Source organism: Sphaerodactylus townsendi, linkage group LG03, assembly GCF_021028975.2.
Source record: "Sphaerodactylus townsendi isolate TG3544 linkage group LG03, MPM_Stown_v2.3, whole genome shotgun sequence".
Lineage (NCBI taxonomy): Eukaryota > Metazoa > Chordata > Lepidosauria > Squamata > Sphaerodactylidae > Sphaerodactylus > Sphaerodactylus townsendi.
Window position 1 is genome coordinate 133,626,267 of NC_059427.1, and position 19,027 is coordinate 133,645,293.

General features: G+C 38.3%; 1 protein-coding gene across 2 annotated transcripts in view; it reads right to left on the reverse strand.

Annotated features, from left to right (window-relative positions):
* PRKCA (protein kinase C alpha) overlaps window positions 1-19,027 on the reverse strand; it is a 255,714-nt gene that overhangs the window by 30,851 nt on the left and 205,836 nt on the right. The window contains exon 9 of one of the 2 annotated variants that reach the window (XM_048487198.1): window positions 377-400. The exons of the other annotated variant lie outside the window; for it this stretch is intronic. Within the exon in view, the coding sequence (XP_048343155.1) occupies window positions 377-400 (24 nt within the window). The remainder of the gene's footprint in view (window positions 1-376; window positions 401-19,027) is intronic. 2 annotated transcript variants of the gene reach the window in all.

Below are 19,027 nucleotides of genomic sequence, written 5' to 3' on the forward strand. Positions count from 1 at the left end.
AAACACAACTGAAGGGAACAACACCCCCTTAAAGGCCTGTGGGAAATATGGAAGACAGCCATTTTGTCTGAGGTGATGGGATGCTCATGAGACATTGGATCCTGCTGTAGAAATAGTGCTGCAAGCCATTATTTAGTGCAAGCTGAAGTGATTAACTGTGCATCAAGCTGCCTGTAAGATAACTGTAAGAATTGCTGCTTTGTTTATGATTCATTTTTTTAAAATTCCATTGTTCACAATGTGTTAATGTCTCTTAGTAAAAATAAACAAAACCCAGAAAGGCAGATTTTTTTAAATGAAAATTAGTCTGTGCTATCAAAAGTGGGGGATAAAACAAGACATGCACATAGTCTTACTTTCTTTGGTTTGGACGCACCTTATCTTGGACCTTTCTTTTGCCCTGTAATCACAGGTAAGATACACTTTATACATCTTTACCTCTATGGTATAAAATAGTATAATGGCTAGGAAAACCAAGGCAGAAACTGCATAGAAAAGGTTTTTATTTCTAAAACTTTCCAATGGATGAAGCCTTTAGAAATCTGAAATAAAAAGCAACAAACCTTATTTTTGCATAACTGTTTCATTTCTCCTAAGCCAATATGCAGAACTCTGTGTTTAGTTCTATAAATGCTGAAGTATTCCCATTGTCTTTTGATATAATTTCATGTGCAGGAAAAACAAACATTATACCTGTAATGGACAGGAGGCTGTTTTGCCCCTGAGGGGAATATCAGCCCAGGGGAGTGCTGCTCCAGTCACCTTCGAGAAAAGTAGAATGAGCTGTTGGAGGGAACACCTGTCAGAGCTCCCACACTGCTGCCAGCCCCATTGGAGAAGTGGGGGCATGGTGGGGATGTTCCCAGGGGTGGAACTGACTTTAGTTGGCTTCCATCCAGGATTTATTCTATTCTATTCTATTTACATTTATTATCCACCCACACTCTGAGTCTAGGGTTGGCAGTGTGGTGCCTGGGTGCTTGGACTTACTGCATCCTTTTGGGTGATGCATGTCCACTGAGTTCTATGGAGGGTTTTCTGGTGTCTGGGTTTTTCCTTGTTTTTTCTCTCTCTTCCTGTGTCGTCAGAAAGTCCTCCAGAGGTGGTGGGCCAGCACCACTGCGGCACCATCCCAGGACTCTAAATTGGACTGCCTGACTGACTCTGAGGAAAAGGGAAGCTAGTGCGTGTCAAATCCTGTTTGCGAGATAGGATCCAACTTAGTATCTAGTCAGTAAAAATCTAGCTACTTTCTGAAGTCATAACCAGTTGAAATCCAAGTTTCTACTTTGTGTACCTAGAGACCTGTACGGGTGGTTTGTTCCTTTAAAACTAACCTGTGAATAAATAAATCTTCTTGGTTGTTTATATATTAATCCAGTTGTTCATGTATTTATCCTGCCTTGGTGATTTCAATAATCTCCTTGTGGATGTGATGCCACAGAAACTATGCTCACAAGCAGCAAATCCAAAACCTATACACTCACTACCTGTAGAATACCTGGAAACTGAGGGGAAGGTTTATAGTTCAGAAGGAACCTAGATCCCAAAAATCTTAGAAGGCTGTACATGTCCTCTTAATAGGAAGAAAAGGCTTATCACAATACCTCTTCCATTTGGGATTGTCACGTACAATGTTGCTGTGGTTCATATTTATGTATTTACTTACTTACTTCATACCTTGCCTTTTTCCCCAATGGGGATGCAAAGTGGCTTACATCATTTTCCTCTCCTTCATTTTATCTTCACAACAACCCCATGAGGTAGGTTAGGCTGAGAGTGCATCACTGGCCCAACATCAACCAGCAAGCTTCCATGGCTGAGAGGGGATTCAAACTAGGGGTGGGTGTTCAGCAAATATAGGAAATCACCCCCCCCCCCCGCCGCCGGACAGTATTTCTTGCAGCCTGGCTGGGCCCAGCCTTGATCTGCCAGTGCTGCCTCCAAACACCATGTGGACTTTGGAGGTGGCATGCACAGTTCAACGATGGGTCCAGCATTAAGCTGCCTGCCCTGCCTCTGTGTTCAACTGTGGGTGTTCAACTCTGCCTCCGAAATCCATGTGGGTCTGAGAGGCAGCAGGCAGTTCATGTTCAATTCTGCACGACCTCTTGCCTCCCAGACCCATGTGGAGTTTGGGTTTGGGTTTGATAACTCATTTTTTAAAAAAGCTGATATGAAATATCAACCTTTTGGGTATTTTTTGAAAATTTCCAGGTCTATTTAACCCAAACCTGAAAAGTACAAAGAAAAAAAAAAGGTGCATACCTCTGATGTAAACCTGTTGATTGATCAGCTAAACTACTAGAGATGTTAGTGGAAAGAAAATGTATGTCTTTAACTTTCTACCATTACACTTAACAGCCTTTCTATGGATTGAATCCTGTGTCTGCAATACCAATAACAGAAATCACTCTGAGTCAGATTTAATCAGTCTGTCAGAATGCTTTACTGCCCCAAATACTGCTGCTTCTGCAAGACAGAAAAAGAAGAGCAAATTATAGAACTCAAGGTAAGAGTACTGAAAGGTATTTGTTGAAATGCCAATTCTAAAAGAAATGGAATGCAACCATACATGCATTCCAAATAATGCTTTTAAAATAATTTTTTATAAATATTTTCTTGCATTTAGATATGTGTTAATATACTGGCATTTTGTTTTTTAATTCTTAAGAATATATTAGGAAGGAAAAGCTGTGTGTTTGCCGTGTTATAGTAGTACACTGCTGCCCTCCTGTGGTTTGTAACTTTAAAGGAAACTTGTTATCAAGTGACTGCAATGCAAAGAATCATCCAGCTTTTCATCATGTTGAGAGTTTTTTCTTTATAATAAATATTTCCTTTCTTACAGTTGAGTAAAAGTCGAGAGACCTCCATCTCCAAAGCCTATTATACTTGTAACAGAATCTATCGTGCAATTGGAACCTGTTGTTTCCACCTAGCTCCTTACATATCCCTAACTGAAAAATTGGGGAAATTTGCTAACCACTTACATTCAGCATATGACTGATGAGGGCAAGAAACATTCAGTTTGGCTACTAACCCAACATTAATAATTTTTAAGGAATTAACTTCCATGTTAAACAAGAGGGGAATCAAGATCTCTAGTAAATGCACATGATCCAAACAGAGTTAAATCGTTTGTATAATCAATTTGTTTTGCTTTAAAGTCAAAGGTTACGAAGAGATGCTTGTGACATTAGAGAACCCTCATATGAAAAGAAGAGCCAGGGAAATACAAAAAAGCATAAACTTCGTATAAACCCTGATAGACTCCCACCTGAACTGTTTAGAAAGCATTTAGAATGGGGGGGGGGGGGCTTCTATGCTAGCTTTCATCTTTTCTCTTGTAGATAAAACTGGGAGAGCTTAAAATCTGGACTAAGGCTATAATTGTTCCAATTTTTTTTTAAAGGAGACTCCAAGATATTGGAAAACACAACAATGCTAGGAAAAGTTGGAAACCCCGCAATGAGGTGGACTGGCCCTCAGTCTGTAAGACCTGAGCAAGGTTGTTAACAACAGGACATTTGGGAGGACACTGATTCACAGGATTATCATAAATCAGAAGCAACCTGACGGCACAGCACACACAAGATACTAGGGAATTATCAACCAATATCCTCCGGTGAGTTGTGGATAAGCTTCATGTGAGGTATTTACGACAGGCGTTTATGTGAGGCTTTCTTCTTAGATAAAAACCCCATAAATGCTGGCCTTAGAATGGATAGGCTTCTGCTCAGACAGAGCTACACTGAATCATTGTGTTATCCTTGCCAATTTGGCATAGAAATACAGTGGTTCAGGCAGGAAAAAATAGTTTTCAGCTTTTTTTGACCTGAAGGGGCTTTTGATCCTTCCCCAAGAACCTCCTGTGGGATAAATTGAATAAGGCTTCAGTGGATAAGAGATTACTTTCTCTTATTCATAAACTATACTCTTCAACTAGCTGTCAAGTACATTTTGGTTTGCAGGTGAATTAACAAGTGAGTTAAGCACAGGCATATTCTGGTCCCTAGCTTTTTAATCTATTTATCTGGTGCCTACTCTGAGATTGGTTAATGACCACTTTCCAAAAGTTCATCCATATCATATTTCACTAAATCTTTAGGGTAATGATGATGTGGTATTTTCCTTATAATAACTAGGCCTCAAGTGCTTACTATCTGCTTCTGTTGCCAATATGAGACTAATTTATTCTCTTTGAAAAATCCAAAATTATGTTTTTTTCTAAGGCCTGGAGTGTTTTGGTTGGAAAGTCAAATTCTAATATTGTGACAGGCCAAAACATAATGGAGAAGGATTTCCACTGAGCTATAGAATAAATAGATGTGCTATGCTAGTGGTTTTTTGAAGTATTGACCAGCTAATGACTCCTTTGGGACAGTTTGAAAACACAGTGAAGTAAATGATGTTCTGAGATTATATGGTGTTAAATCAGCCAGATAAGGAGCTCTGCGATGGTCTTTTACAATGGTTACAATGGGGCAAATTTTTAATAAATAACCGAAGAGTTGTTTATTAGGGCATCCCCCTTTTTGTAGACCCATTCTTGTAAGTCATAGTTACTCCCTGAGGGCTGAAGCAAATCATCTGGGATGGTATAATGAGATACAATATTTCTGAGGAAATCAAAGCATGCTTTATCTTTGTTTAACTGTAACTGATAACTATGTTTATTAAATAAGTCAGTGTTATTTCATTTGGTTTTTCTCCCAAGATTTTAAAATGGCTAAGTGGATACATGCCCTAATTGAGATGCCAAGTTCTGTCCTCATCAATGCTGCTGATGTCCCTTTTGACAAAGGCAGAATGTACCTCAGAAAAAGATTTTGAATGTTTTCCCAGTTGGTTAATGTTTGCTGTTTCCTGTTATCCAAGTTCTGACAAAGGCAGTTTTCAAAATGGTGATGAGATAGACATGCTGGCTGCTGGCTGCATCTCTCCACAAGTTAAATACCTTTTGTTTCCCCTAACTGTAGTGTACAGCTGCTCTACTTAATGAAAGGCAAGAGATAGCTTCTGTTTCAAAACAGACTCTGGTAATCACACTTTGAACCTTCTTTGCACAGATAAATCAGGAGGAATTTTCTCATAATGCTGAGTCACAATGGCTATTTTAAGCCTTCGCTAAACAATTAACTGTTTAAAACAGCTACTTGTTTCCCCTTTTATATATAACTAGCTGACAACAAAACATTAATACAACCCTGTTATCATTAAGCTTTCCCTGCCAATTGGCTAATTTTATTACTCTCAGTTTTAATGCTGAATAATGGGATCAAGTAAATGTGCACGTGACCCAACTATACCTCCTGCTTGTAAACAGAAGAAAATTTAGGATTATTTTGTACCAAAAGATGTTTTAATATTCAATGACCTCCCTGCTGTAAACTGATATGCTCCCTTGGCTAACTCCTCTAATCTACAGGAAAATACTGCTGCAGATACCAATTCACTGCAAGTAGTAACAAACAATCAACAACACGTTGAAAGAGCTTTCTGTACTGACAGCAAAAATGGTGGACCTTATTTTTGTATCTTTGCAACAAATTAAAACAAATCTTGAGCAAATTAGAAGGATCCTGACAAGATTAATAAGTGACATGTCCCAATACGGTCAGACTTCACACACTACTCAGCTTCACCCAAGAGAAGCAATCAAGGCTCTGATTTGGAGCAGATAAGAGAAACTTGATTTTGCAGTCACGAAAGGCTAGCCTAACAATATGTAGATATAGAGGACAACTGACCATCTAGAACTGAAAGAAACAGGTTGTTATCCATCTGAGAATTTTGTTCATCTGAGAAGTTTGAACAACCTAAACCAAACATAGAAGATTATACGCACTCTTGACAGCACAAAAATTACATCATTGTTGCTTCGAAAGAAATCTTTCTTGAGAATCAGAGAAATCTTTCTGAAAAGAATATTTGCTAGCACCATAATAGCTCATTTGCTCCAAAAATGTAGCATGATTCAACAAAGAGAGATTTTCCCTCAACCATACTAATTATTACACCTCAACAGGATTTAATTAGTTGGACCAATGAACCTAAAGACTCTCAATGCAGTCATGAGAGTCTTCATTTGGAAAATTCTATCGAAGTCATTTTAATTAATTCCTTTTCAATCCTTCCAGAAGCTGAACAATTAGCAATAGCAAAAAGACTAGAACATTTAAGGATAATTTTTTGGGAACAGAGGATAATTCAACAACGTAGACTTTACTCCACTGCCTAGATTGCAACCCTTTGATGACCAATTAATTACTCTAGCTGTGAATTCATCTTCCCGTGCTGTTCCAGGTGAAATTAGAAGGAGATATCTGCTAATCTTTTGATGGGTTATGAGCTGGAAACACACTACTCATCCTCACATGAACAAAACTCCTCCAATCATACAGCCCCTTCTAGGCATGGTGGCATCTACCATGACTTAAGGTGAGATGGACAAAATTCCAATGACTGACAACTAAAGTTATTATCATGGAATCTAGGAGCTGGCACAACAAATTCTATGACTTTAGATTCTGAAATTTTCTATGTAATTTAAATATCTTGTTTTTACAGGAAACATGGGTACAGGAGCTGGCTTTCCTAACCTCCTGGCTTCAGGAGGCGCAGGAGGACACAGCTACAGAACATGGTAGCTCAAGCCTTGAAGAGTGTTGATCTAGGAGCCAGAGGATCAGTTTTACTTCAATCAGATCTGAATATAAACTAACATTATGAAGAGATAATTCAGTTTCTCAAGCCCCTGATTATCCACAATAAACATTAGAATAGAAATCATGCCCCTCTGAAGGATGGTTTGATCATGAATGCAGAGCTCTCAAGAAAAAAAACATATGAGGTAACTCATAGTAAAAAGGCAATCAGAGTTCATCAGCTACTTATGCTTAGATCCCAATACAAGAGTTTACTTAAAAGCAAACATTTATGATAAACATTTATGGAATATACTGGCACAGGCCATCTCTGATAAAAACAAATCTTGCTTTTGGGAGCTTGTTTATCCTAGGTTAAGTAGATTTCCTCTGCAGCTTGATGCCCAAATAGCTGGTATCACATGGCACAAACACTTTGTCAAAGTATACAAGCCTTCTTTACTCTCACATGCAACTTTAGAGATAATGAAACAGGTTTCTGTTGCTAATTTCCAAAATTTGCCAGGATGGCCTCTCGTATTGGAGACTGAAATAGAAAATCTTATATAATCTTTAGCCTCTGGCAAATCTCCTACGGAGGACTTCATCTCTAAGTATCTGCTTAAATCCTTCCCCAACAGGTGGGCCCCGATACTAACTAAACTTGTTACCCAGATAAACAACTAGGGCATATTTCTCTGGTTGGAAATGAGCATAGTGGTCCCCATTCATAATGAAGGGGACAAAGCTGATCCAAACAATTACCCCCCATAAGCATCAAAAGTTCATGAAAAATATCTTCTACAGAAGCTAGAAGACAGGGTAATTGATAATCCCTTTAAGCAGGCATTAGGAGAGGCAAAGGCACAATAAATCATTGCCAAACACTTTACCAGCTAGCCTATTCAGCATGAATGGCCCCACTGAAGCATTGGGAAGGTAGGAGAACAGGGTCTCTAGGCCAGCCTTGATGATGAGACTCTCCCAGCATGTAAGACCATTCTCCCCCAGCTGGATAATCAAGATGTCCAGTGGTCTGTGGCAGTCTGTGTCAGGTAATATGGCAGGCATGATTGAGCCCCAATGCCTTCCTCAACATCTGATTCAGGTGATCTGAAGTAAACCATCCATTTGAAGCTGACTGATTGCAAGCTATGTGGCAGGGCCTGATTAAAATGATGTCAAGGAGAGGGAAGAGAGGAAACTTCAGTTCTCCATCTGCCCAAGCATCTCCCACCCCTAGGCTCCCAGTACTGCCCTTGATTGAGTACCGGGGGCCATCACTGCAGAAACCCACCCAGGAAGCCCCAGTATGCCATACCATTACCACAATGAGGAAAAAGTGAAAGACCCCTCTGGTTCTCCACGTCCTGTGCTCTGAGCTGTAAAATGGCTCCCAGGTACATTAGGGGAAGGAAGAGGGAGTGAAATAATTTCTGTGAACTTGTTCGCAACTCAGAAAACATGCAAAAAAAATCTGTTGCTTTCCTTATGAAAGACGATTCAGTTCTTTGGAAATGTGGTGATGGAAAGTGCCATCAGGTCACAGGTGACTGATAATGATCCCATAGGTCTTTCAAGGCAAGAAAGATTCAGAGGTGTTTTGTCATTTCCAGTCGCTGTGTAGCAACCCTGTGTTTCCTCAGTAATCTCCAATCCAATCACTAACTTTACAAATGGGTTGGTAGCATTTTAACATTAAAACAGTAAGCAAGAATTGATTGGTAGAAAAATGAAGTCATGTTCTGAAGATGCTTTTCTGAAGCTAAGACGTAAAATTAAAAGCACTAATTCAAGTTTAAAATGTTCACCGTGACAGGACAGCCTTATCCATTTTAATGGATTTTAAAGACACTTTAGCCACAGTGCTTAGGGCCTATAAAATTTTTAGGGCTTACAAAAGCAGAACAAACAAACAATCAAAAAAGGAATTGGGAAGAAAAACAAAAATTCAAAATAAAGATTTATATTTTCATCTACAAAAATTATAAACAGATTTTTTAAAAAACAGGTTTATTAAACAATTCTTGAAAACATAAACAACTATAACTCACATTTTCTTTAAAAATCACATTTGTTACATAACATCACATTCAACACATAAGATTGGTTATTAAGGTCAAAGAAGGCCTGTTCTGCCATAAAGGAATAAATTTTCTGCAAAATTACAGAATAGTTGAAAGCATCGGTTCAACATTACACAGCAGCTGCTCTAATCAAATTCAAGCTATTTGCAACACAAAGAACCCAGACAGCTAAATTATTAACTTCTCGAATCCGCCCTTGAACACCATTATATAACTCACTCATGTTGCTCATGTTATCATATGACTGTGATCTGCAGTCTTTTATGACAATGTCTTTTTTAAAGATAATCGCATAGTAAATTTCATATGGGTCCAATATGTTCTTTGGATTTTTCATGTAATTCTGGCTGTGGCATTTTTCCAATTATCGAAACTCTTTGGAAATTGTTGACTAATTGAATTTTTATTTTTGCTGAATAACTCGCAGAGATAACATATCTGTGAAGCCAATATCTGAACTGATATGAAGTTATTAATAAATTTTTGATATATAGATAAAATATTTAAAGAATTTATGACTAAGTTTATTGTGTAAAGTACTGACAAATATACAGTGTGAGTCTAACTGAATGTCAAAGAAAAACACCATAGAGTTTTTCATCCTTTACGCAAATCTGTAGTTTTGTAGTTATTCAAACAAATTTTCCAATTTTGATTAAAAAATGAAGTTCCAAATTTATTAACATTACATTGATTTACAGCTAAACTTGGCACTTAAGGTGAATGAAAATGGGTATATGATGGCATAGACAGATGAATATCATATAATAAATTTTAAAATCATACTTACCTTATCAAAAGTTGGAGAAAAGTTGATTTAAAAACACTAAATTCACAGTACAATTGGTTTAGAACCGCAGATACACACTAGTCTGGCAATAAGCTTATTTGCATTGCTATACAATAAACTATTCTACTACCGATCTACATCATGTGGTTACAAATTACTGAAATTAACCAACAATTTTGTGTTGAGGATGAGTAGCTCTATTCACACTATTTCTCTTTGACATTTGACTAGACTCATGCTGTATACCAAAGATTCTACGGTAATAAAAGAACAGGTAAACTGTAAATGGCAAGTATATTCATTACTCCAATTTAATGATATTTATAATAATATTTAAAATTAGTTATTTTACTTCTGTTTTTAGTGTTATTTCTTTACTTAGTTACTCACCTATCTTATCGAGTTTTTTTAACATACAATATTGTGATTGACTTCTGATTGTTGTCTGGCACAAGTGATTCTTTTGATTATAATCACAGAACACAACCAATGCTGAATGAGTAATGCATAAACTGAGGCACACACCACATACATGGAGAATTGTACGGGTGTACATAGTACATCAGACCTGAACTGATCAGACAATCAAAGATTCAAAAATCAAAGTATATTAATTAAAATAATGTTATTAAATTAATTAACTAAATTATGTTTTCCTTCTACTTACTGTTCTTTTGATCCAACCCTATATGTCCATAAAAATATTCATGGTTACTGTTTAGGATAGTGGCTCTCAAGCCTTAGCCCATCACCACTCAAGAAGTTCATAGCATCACTGAATTATTCCCAAGCCAGTTATAAAATTAGGACAGACTATTTTTATGTATAGTTATGTTTAGGATATCTGCATATAAAACACAGATCTCAGGCATATATTCAATAACAATCCTGGTTTGGATAGTCATTTTAGGTCAGATTCCTATTTGGTGGGTGCCATGTTCTTATGGACCAAGGGGAGAAATCTAGGCTCTAAGATCAATGTCGTGAAAACAGTACAAATCAACTCTTTTTCATAGGCTATCAAAAGTCATGGCAAGTGGGGAGAAGGGGCTACTTAAAATCCTAAGAGCTCTCATTTGCCCTCAAAGTTCTGAATGCTCCAGAGGTTTGCAGATCATCCTTTAAAACCCTATTTTGAACCACACTTTTAGACAAACACAATCATACACCTCCCATTAATACCTGAAAGTTGCTTCTTTAATTTAATAGCATAAACATCACCTTCCCTGACCTGGATATCCCAGACTAGCCTGACATTGTCAGATCTTAGAAGCTAAGCAGGGTCAGCCTTGACCAATATTTGGATGAGAGATCATGAGGGAATACAAGGATTGCTATGCAGAAGAAAGCAATGACAAGCCATCTCTGAATGTTTCTTGCCTTGAAACCTCTATGAGGTCATCATAAGTTGGCTGTGACTTCATGGCAAGACTTGATGGCAAAACAAGCATCACCTTTTCTCCTTTATCAACTGTTTGAGCTACCTTATCATTCTACAAGTATTACTTGTCAGTTTCTGTATTGATAATAACAATCCTGATGGCCGTAGGCTACAGGTAGCCCTGTGATAATGTACTGAGTCAATTTAACTTATGACCATTGTTTTTAAGTGAAGATCCTGGTTTTACATATTCAACAACTGTATATATCTAGAAAAAAAGATTTGTTCTCTACATATAAACAGAAACCCCCAACATTTTTCTTTTCAGTGAAAACAAAACTTGAACATTTATAAAATAATGTCAACAGTTAACATTTGGTGAGTAAATAATCCAAGCTCTGAAATATCTGTGCAATGTTTATTGGCAAAACATAGTATATATGTAACATATCACAATATAATCATGCGATATGCTGCCACAATATGTGCATGCTACTCAGTATGCAGATTTGTGAATGTGTGTCAACAAAAGAAAACGTACTGCAAGTGCTAGGAAGAAAAAGATTATTTCAGTATTGTATATTTAATCAATGAATGATAGAAAAGGAAATGAAAAATCTGTGCTTGATAAATGAAGCAAGCTTTGATAAGTGAACATTGCAAAGAATACTGTACATTATGGAGAACTACTGAAGTACATATAATACTATGTTTTCTCCAATCCTATAAGCAAATCAGCTATTTTAAAATGCTGGACATCCATTAAAAGGTTTCAAGAGTGCACAAGAACCTGAATTCCAGAGTGTGGAAAAAAAACAAGAAGGAAATGTTGCATGTATGAATGCAAAACAGAATGCAAAGGAGAAAACTACCTTTAAGAAACGAATATTTATATGGCAGCCCTGAAAGATATAGCAAAGGGAGAAAAACTGCTTTGTTAGTAAGAGGAGAGAAAATAAAACAATTAGAAGCAAAAGCAGATAGGAAAATTGAATTACAATAAAAGATGTAGCAATAAGAGCACAAACAAAACCCAAATACAACAATTACTCAAACACAACTATAAATCAGAAAAAATGAAGTTACGTTGATAATTTCACCATCAACTGGAGGTAATGCAGTGCAGGACAGTACTCCCAAGTAGGAAAATAGACAGCATTAATAAAGGAAGTCCATCTGCAATAAATTTACACTAACCTCAAAACAGCTTGTTTTGACAGTAGAAATCATTAAGACAGAATTCCTAGAAACATTAGCAGTGCCCATCTGAGAATTACTGGAATGTTAATAGTGCCCATATGAGAAGAGAAATAAACATTTGGAGGCTTGTATGGAAGTATAACTGGCTCATCTTTATGGGAAAAATTATGAATACAATGTTGAACAAAAACAATGATACCATCACAGAATGGTAACTATTAAAATAATATTATAGAAGGAATGTTTCATTTCCTATGCCACAAGGTACTACACACACACAAAGCACTCTTCCCTGAGATTTTTCAGCTTGAACCTTGTCTCTCAAAATTATTACACTATCATTTCAAGGCCTCAGGCACTAGTTGCTGAATGCTCTTACAGTGCTTGTGCAGCACTCCTTTTCAATCTTCCCAAGATCAGTATTACTTGTAACAATTTAAGAACTGAGCTTCTAGTCATTCCCTTCTATTAAGCAGAGGCAAGGATTTGTGGAACACCCTTGGACACCTCTTCCTTCCTCAGAGTGAACTCTGCCATCTGCTCAGGTTTCTCTCCAGCTCATATCCTCTCCTGCACCTCTGGAAGTTAGGCTTCAATAGGCATGTGTAGGCCTCACACTGGCCTTCTCCTAACAGAAGATGTCTTTTGCTGAAGGTCTTCCCCAATGCTGTCAGATTCATGGGGAGGCTGTTTCTCAGGTGATATGGCAATATCACGGCAGCTGCACATTCCCTAATTAGTTTGGCTGGGCCCTGCCTGGATCTGTTCCTTGTTCTTCTGGAATTCTGGTGTATACAGTAAAGCAGTGGTTCCCAATCTTTTTTCACTCTCATACCCATTTCCATGAAACTATCCCTACGTTAGCAAAATGTTGGAAGTTAATACACTTTCTGTTATTTCAAATTAATATGTTGTAACTGCAAATAAATAGGCCAATTACAGGATTAAAAGTAATGGAATAATAAGATGAACAAACAGTTACACTCAAAACCTCAAAAGATAAAATGAGCTCAAGTTAAGACTTAACATAAAAGACTTAACAAAAACACTACATTGCATGTACATTTTTTTAATTTAATTTATTAGCACTTGAAATCTTTAATGTGTTTTGATATTTACTAAAAAACATAATAAATGTTCAATGCCACCCTAGAGCTTGTTTTGAAGCACTTTGTTTTCCAAAATCAGGTTCAATTGATGCAAGATGCAATATTAAATCTGGATTTTAAGGCAATGATCCTCCCTCCATTTTGTCCACCCCACAAGATAACAAGGTAGGTTAGGTTATAAGACATGTAAGGTACAAGACACAGTGGAGAGTAGACTCCTAACTCCTAGTTTGACACTTTAATAACTACCTCATAACATTGCCTCCATTAGCCGCTTTAAAACAGAATTAGAAGGAGTAGTAGTAGTTTGGATTTATATCCCCCATTTCTCTCCTGTAAGGAGACTCAGAGGGGTTTACAATCTCCTTTTCCTTTCCCCCTCACAACAAACACCCTGTGAGGTAGGTGGGGCTGAGAGCTTCAAAGAACTGTGACTACCCCAAGGTCAACCACCTGGCATATGTTGGAGTGCACAAGCACCTGGACTCCCATTAGCTTCCATGCCCTTATTCCTTTGTTGACCCATTATTGCAACAGAGCTGCCACCAAATACCTGCATGACAGCTTCAGCAAAAATTACCATATCTATTTGACAGGAAGCCACAGTCCTATAACTGTGGTAATCTCGGATAGCTCAGGAGTTATCTACTGTTGTGACCCAGAAGGTTGATAAAGAGCATTCAGCAGGTAGAGTTGATGTTCCTTTCAGTTCTCCTCCCATCCAGAATCTGCACCAGAGGGAGTGCCCAAAAAGGCCCCAGGAAAGTTCAGGCTGATACACTACCTCCATCAATGAGGCAATTGCCATGGAATTTTGATCAATGCAGTATGTCTCTGAACACAGTTAAATCCTGTGACCCTAGAACTCTTATCACCAAATGTGACATACAGTTAGTCTTCCATTTGCTACCCATACACCCAGGGGATTTTTGCCAACTCAAATTCAGTGCCCATAGGACCACCAGTACCCAAAATGGCCTGACATTAAGGCTGAATCCCCACTGAGTAATTAAATATGGATACATCCAGGTTTCAGAAGAAACAGTACCTTTTCATTGCGGTTTCTCCCTCCCCACTCCACTGAAGACCTCAGATGTCTATCTGAGATTCAAGCAGTGCGACACTCCCCTTGAACACGCAATCTGTTTGGCGGGTGTGTTTTTCCTTGTCCTGATTGGCTGAGGTGGTGGCCAATTTGATTGGCTATTGGGTCGGAGCGGAAACATTACTCTGATTAAAACATTACCCTGATTAAAAATCCATAATTTTTATCGCTTTAACATCCCAACGTTGCCACACGTGAACAGTATTTAATAAGTGTTGTCCCATAGTAATGTGACATCGTGGCAATGTTGCCACGCCCACCGCACGGCAAAAAAAGGGAGTGATGCAATGCCTTTCCAGCCCACTGCACTCTGATTGGCTGGAAAGACGTTGCATCATTCCCAACAGCGTGAAAACAAACTCCTGTTTCTCCCCTCGGATCCGGCTTTGGTGTGTGTTTTTTCAAAAGGTTCACATAAATGCAGGTTCTGGAAAAACCCGTGATGAGGGGTGAAATGAGCGACAGAACCATGATGAAGATGTGTTCGGTATCTCAGCAGTGAGGAGTCCTTGCTCAATCTGCGTTTTTTGCTGTGATTACCGCATGTTTTATTGACGGTGGGGATTCAGCCTAAGACACTCAGCAGCACAATAGATTGGGCAAGGGAGGCCTGCTGGAGTGGTCTGGACATATTTACAGAAATGCTTATTTTTGTCTTGATGCTTTAGCAACCTGCTCCTCAAATTCTCTTTAAGCATGCCTTATCATTGAGTTGCATTTCTTTTGCCAGGGCCAGTGGTCCCTTCTTTTCAATTCATTAGGGAAGACATTCGACTATCTAAAATAAACCTCCATATTTTTTATAGTTTCCTTGACTTGCATTGTTAACTATGCAGTCATTCCTTCCAAGGGTTCGAATCCCTCCTTCTTAGACTGATGTCCTCTAACCTCGAGCCTCCGACTCTCCACAACAGCAGAAGTGCTGTCAGCAAGGGAATGGTTTTGAAATGTGCAACTCTGTTTAGGAATATACGTACTATAGGTTAATGATTTAGTGCTTCTTCACCAAGATACAGAGAATGGTAGGTAGTATAAATGTTGCTAGGAAGACAGCTTTACTTTTAGAATGTTTTAACTAAAGTCTGAGTGAAACATACAGAAGGAACAGTAATCTAACTACAATACTATACAATAATACCATAGTGGCTGATTTTTACATTTCTATAATGAGTTTATCTTTTAGAGTGCATTTGCAACCTCAAAGCTCAGTTATAGCAGATATCATTATAAAGCAATACAAAAACATCACTAAAAGGACTTGCTGGAAAATATATTCCTGGTAAATTACTACTGGAGAGGGATATTTTGACTAAGAAAATCACTACTGAAAAGCCACTAACTACGTGTGGCAAAGCACAATTATTTTTCCAGAGAGCAATTCTGCAGTTTTAATACATTTCGGGGGGAAACTTCTCTGCAATTAAAAATGATCTAGTTACATTAGTTTTTCAGTTGGAAAACTTCTCTCTGTGTGTGTGTGTGTGTGTGTACATATTTACTATTGGAAGTGTACATATTTACTATTAGAAAAATGTTCCTCCAAACCTTTAGCTGAAGTGTTCCATATGAACACAATTACAGGACTGGGGTTAGTCTTCAAGGGAGTTTGTCCATTATCTGATCCTAGAGCAAATACTCACTTCACTAATAACTACTGGGTAGGCTACTTCTTTAGATGTGATCAGGATCATACCTCGAGCAAGATAAACACAAATATTAAATCTTTTCTAGGAGGCCACCTTTCTGTACTCTTTGCTTGGCATTTTTGAACTTAATAGGAAGATTAAATACCTAAGCAGCAAAAAGTCTGCATCTGCTGCAATGGATAGAAACATGGGTCTATTGCAGGCCCAGGGACAAAAAGAAGGGGTGAGGAGGAAGAAACCACAATGCAGACCAGATTGGGGGAAAGTGCATATTAGAGGAGGCTAGGATACAGCGTTTGGATAAGAGCAGGCCAGCCCCTACCACAACAATATAATTTCAACCACAATGGCTGGGACTTAAGTTACATGGAATAAAGTTTTAAAAGGAACTTTATTCTTTATCCAGTGCAATTTTAACCCACCTTTCCTCCAAAGAGTCAGAGCTGCATATGTGGGCCTTCTCTTCTCCATTTTTCCCTAACAACTACCCTGTCAGGGAGGTCAGGTAGAGAAAGAGAGCAATTGGCCTATGGTAACATGTTTCATGGCAGGAAGGGATTTGAATCTTGGCCTTTTCAGCCCAACACACTAACCAGTACATTTGTTCTTCAAAGACAATATTGGGATGGGGATTAAACTATTCCCTGGTGATGCATGGGAAAGCAGGCATGTTGCTAAACTATTGGGATCTGTATCCAATTCACTTTATCAGAGCCACTAAATACCAAGCTCACTCTCATCCAGATAGTCCCACCTCTTCACCCATTTTACTTTTACCTTGGCTTCTATTTCATGGTCCTTCAGGAATACAATAATCAGATGAACCCAGAAACTAGCTTTTATATATACATAAACTTGAATTGGACTGACACAGCCATAAATGGAAGAATGTGTATGACATGTCTAGCACCTATAGCTGGAACCATTAAAAATCATATATTCTATGTTGGCTTCTGTTATTTTACCCGGAATATTTGTGACTGTACTTGGTACTTAATGAGATGTTATTTACTCTAAAGCTGAAACTTGCTATCAAGGCACAGAAAAAAGGTTTTCCCAACACACCCTCCCTTATTATTTACAGGAAAGTCATGTGGGGACTGGAATCCCATATCCAGACCCTGGCTTATGTACTTAAGATCCAGTAACACAGCAAATGGCTGCTGAAATTGTAAAGACCTTTCCTGCACCCAACAATTAGTAGTATTAGATCTGACAAGTGCTGATTATGCAACAGAGGAAACCGTTCATGATTCCATAGACCCTGACAGTTGAAAATCAACTGGCTGAAAGGTTCTCACTTACAAATGAAAATGGAAACACAAACTGCAGAACAACAGTGCCTTCAACCTCACCACTGGCATAACAATAGTATAGCTTTCATTACACACTCTAAGTAATTAACCTATGAAACAGAAGTCTAATGAGAGGCTGACTGCAATTTAACATCACTCATATATAATGTACACAGGGGAAAATAAAATTCTGAAAACTATGTAAATCTAACTCTGTTGTTGTTATTGTTGCAAAGTTCTTTGTCCACAAAGGAAAAAAAATGAAAACATGTTTTAATATTACATGAGCATTACAAGCAATTTAAAAATGTCCAAAGTTTCAGACACATATTGACCTACCAATTACTGTACCAATTTACTGTTACAGTGCTGAAATATAATCCATTACATGTAAAAAAAATCCCACTTTTTATATTAGAAGTTTCAGAGACGTTTAAAAAACTACTTTAGAGAGAAGAGTGAAAATTAGAAGAAAACAAATGGGTATCTGCAAGATGCTTGTGGGAAGGTGCATCTCGCTCACCCCTTTGCTTCCTTCTCTCTCGCCCTCCTCTAACAATCTCCCCCCCCTTCCTCACCACCTCCCCTTCTGTCAAACTTCCCCACCTCTCTTTCTCCCCATCTCCTTGTATGAAAATCTACCCAGTCTTTCTCTCTTCCCTTATTCGTCAACCTACCCCATCTCCTTTGCCCACTTGCCCCTTCTTTGTCTACCTCTCTTCCTTTTGTTACCTCTCTCCACCAATGTCCCTTCCCCTTCTATGTCAATCTACCCCCTCTCCTTTTTGCCCCCTTCTCTGTCAATCCCCCCCCCCATTTCTTTATACTCTGGTTAACAGAAGATCATCTAGATATAGATTGTCCAGCTATCAGAATGTTCATCTAACAACTAGAAGGTCAGTTGCATAAGGCTAATTATTGCATTGCAAATGGTATTTTCACACAGCTGTTAAGTTGCAGAATTTCTTTAACTGAAAAACTATTGTAGTAATAGTTTAGCAAATGAACATAGCTAAAGATTATGGCTGGGAGGAATTAAGCTGATAATAATGAAGGGGTAATGATGTTGTGAGCAAAGATATATCTAAGCTAAGAAAGCTAAGAAACATCCATCCCTTCAACATTCTAGAGGAAAATGGAAGAGAAAAGGGTCATTTCCACAACTTAGAGAAGCAATTATTTTGGATAAGCAGAAAACTCTAGTGATTTTCTATGCAGGGTCTTTCAGGGTTGGATCCCAGACATTGGATTGGACAGTTCAGTCTCTGCTTACAGGTCATCCTTAATGCTATAGTTATGAATAAATCATTAGCTTTTCCTAAAATTACTACATGTTCATTATGCTATCTTTTGGGACAACTTGACTGCATTTTTTATGTGATATACCTGGAAAAGGGGAACAAATGGCCCCAGGCAAAAGGCCTGAGTCTTGTGAGGAGAAACCTAATATAGGACCCAGAACCCCTGTAGGGAAATTCCCTATATAAGACTGCAGCCAGTGATAGATCAACTCATCTGCAACCTGGCTGACTTGCTTAGCGCTTGGAATGTTGCTATTTGGCCTTAGACTGCTTTCGGGCTGCAATTGTGGATTGCCCTGCTAGACCCTGGACTGTGACTGTGGACTCAAACCTTAGAATCCTTGTGGGGAGATGTGTTGTGGCCTGGGACTTGCCTCCAACCTGGTGAGCAAGGTAGGAACAAACACTCATTTTGCAGCTTCTGAGAAGGACAATGTAAGCATGTGACTAGCCAAGAAAAGTG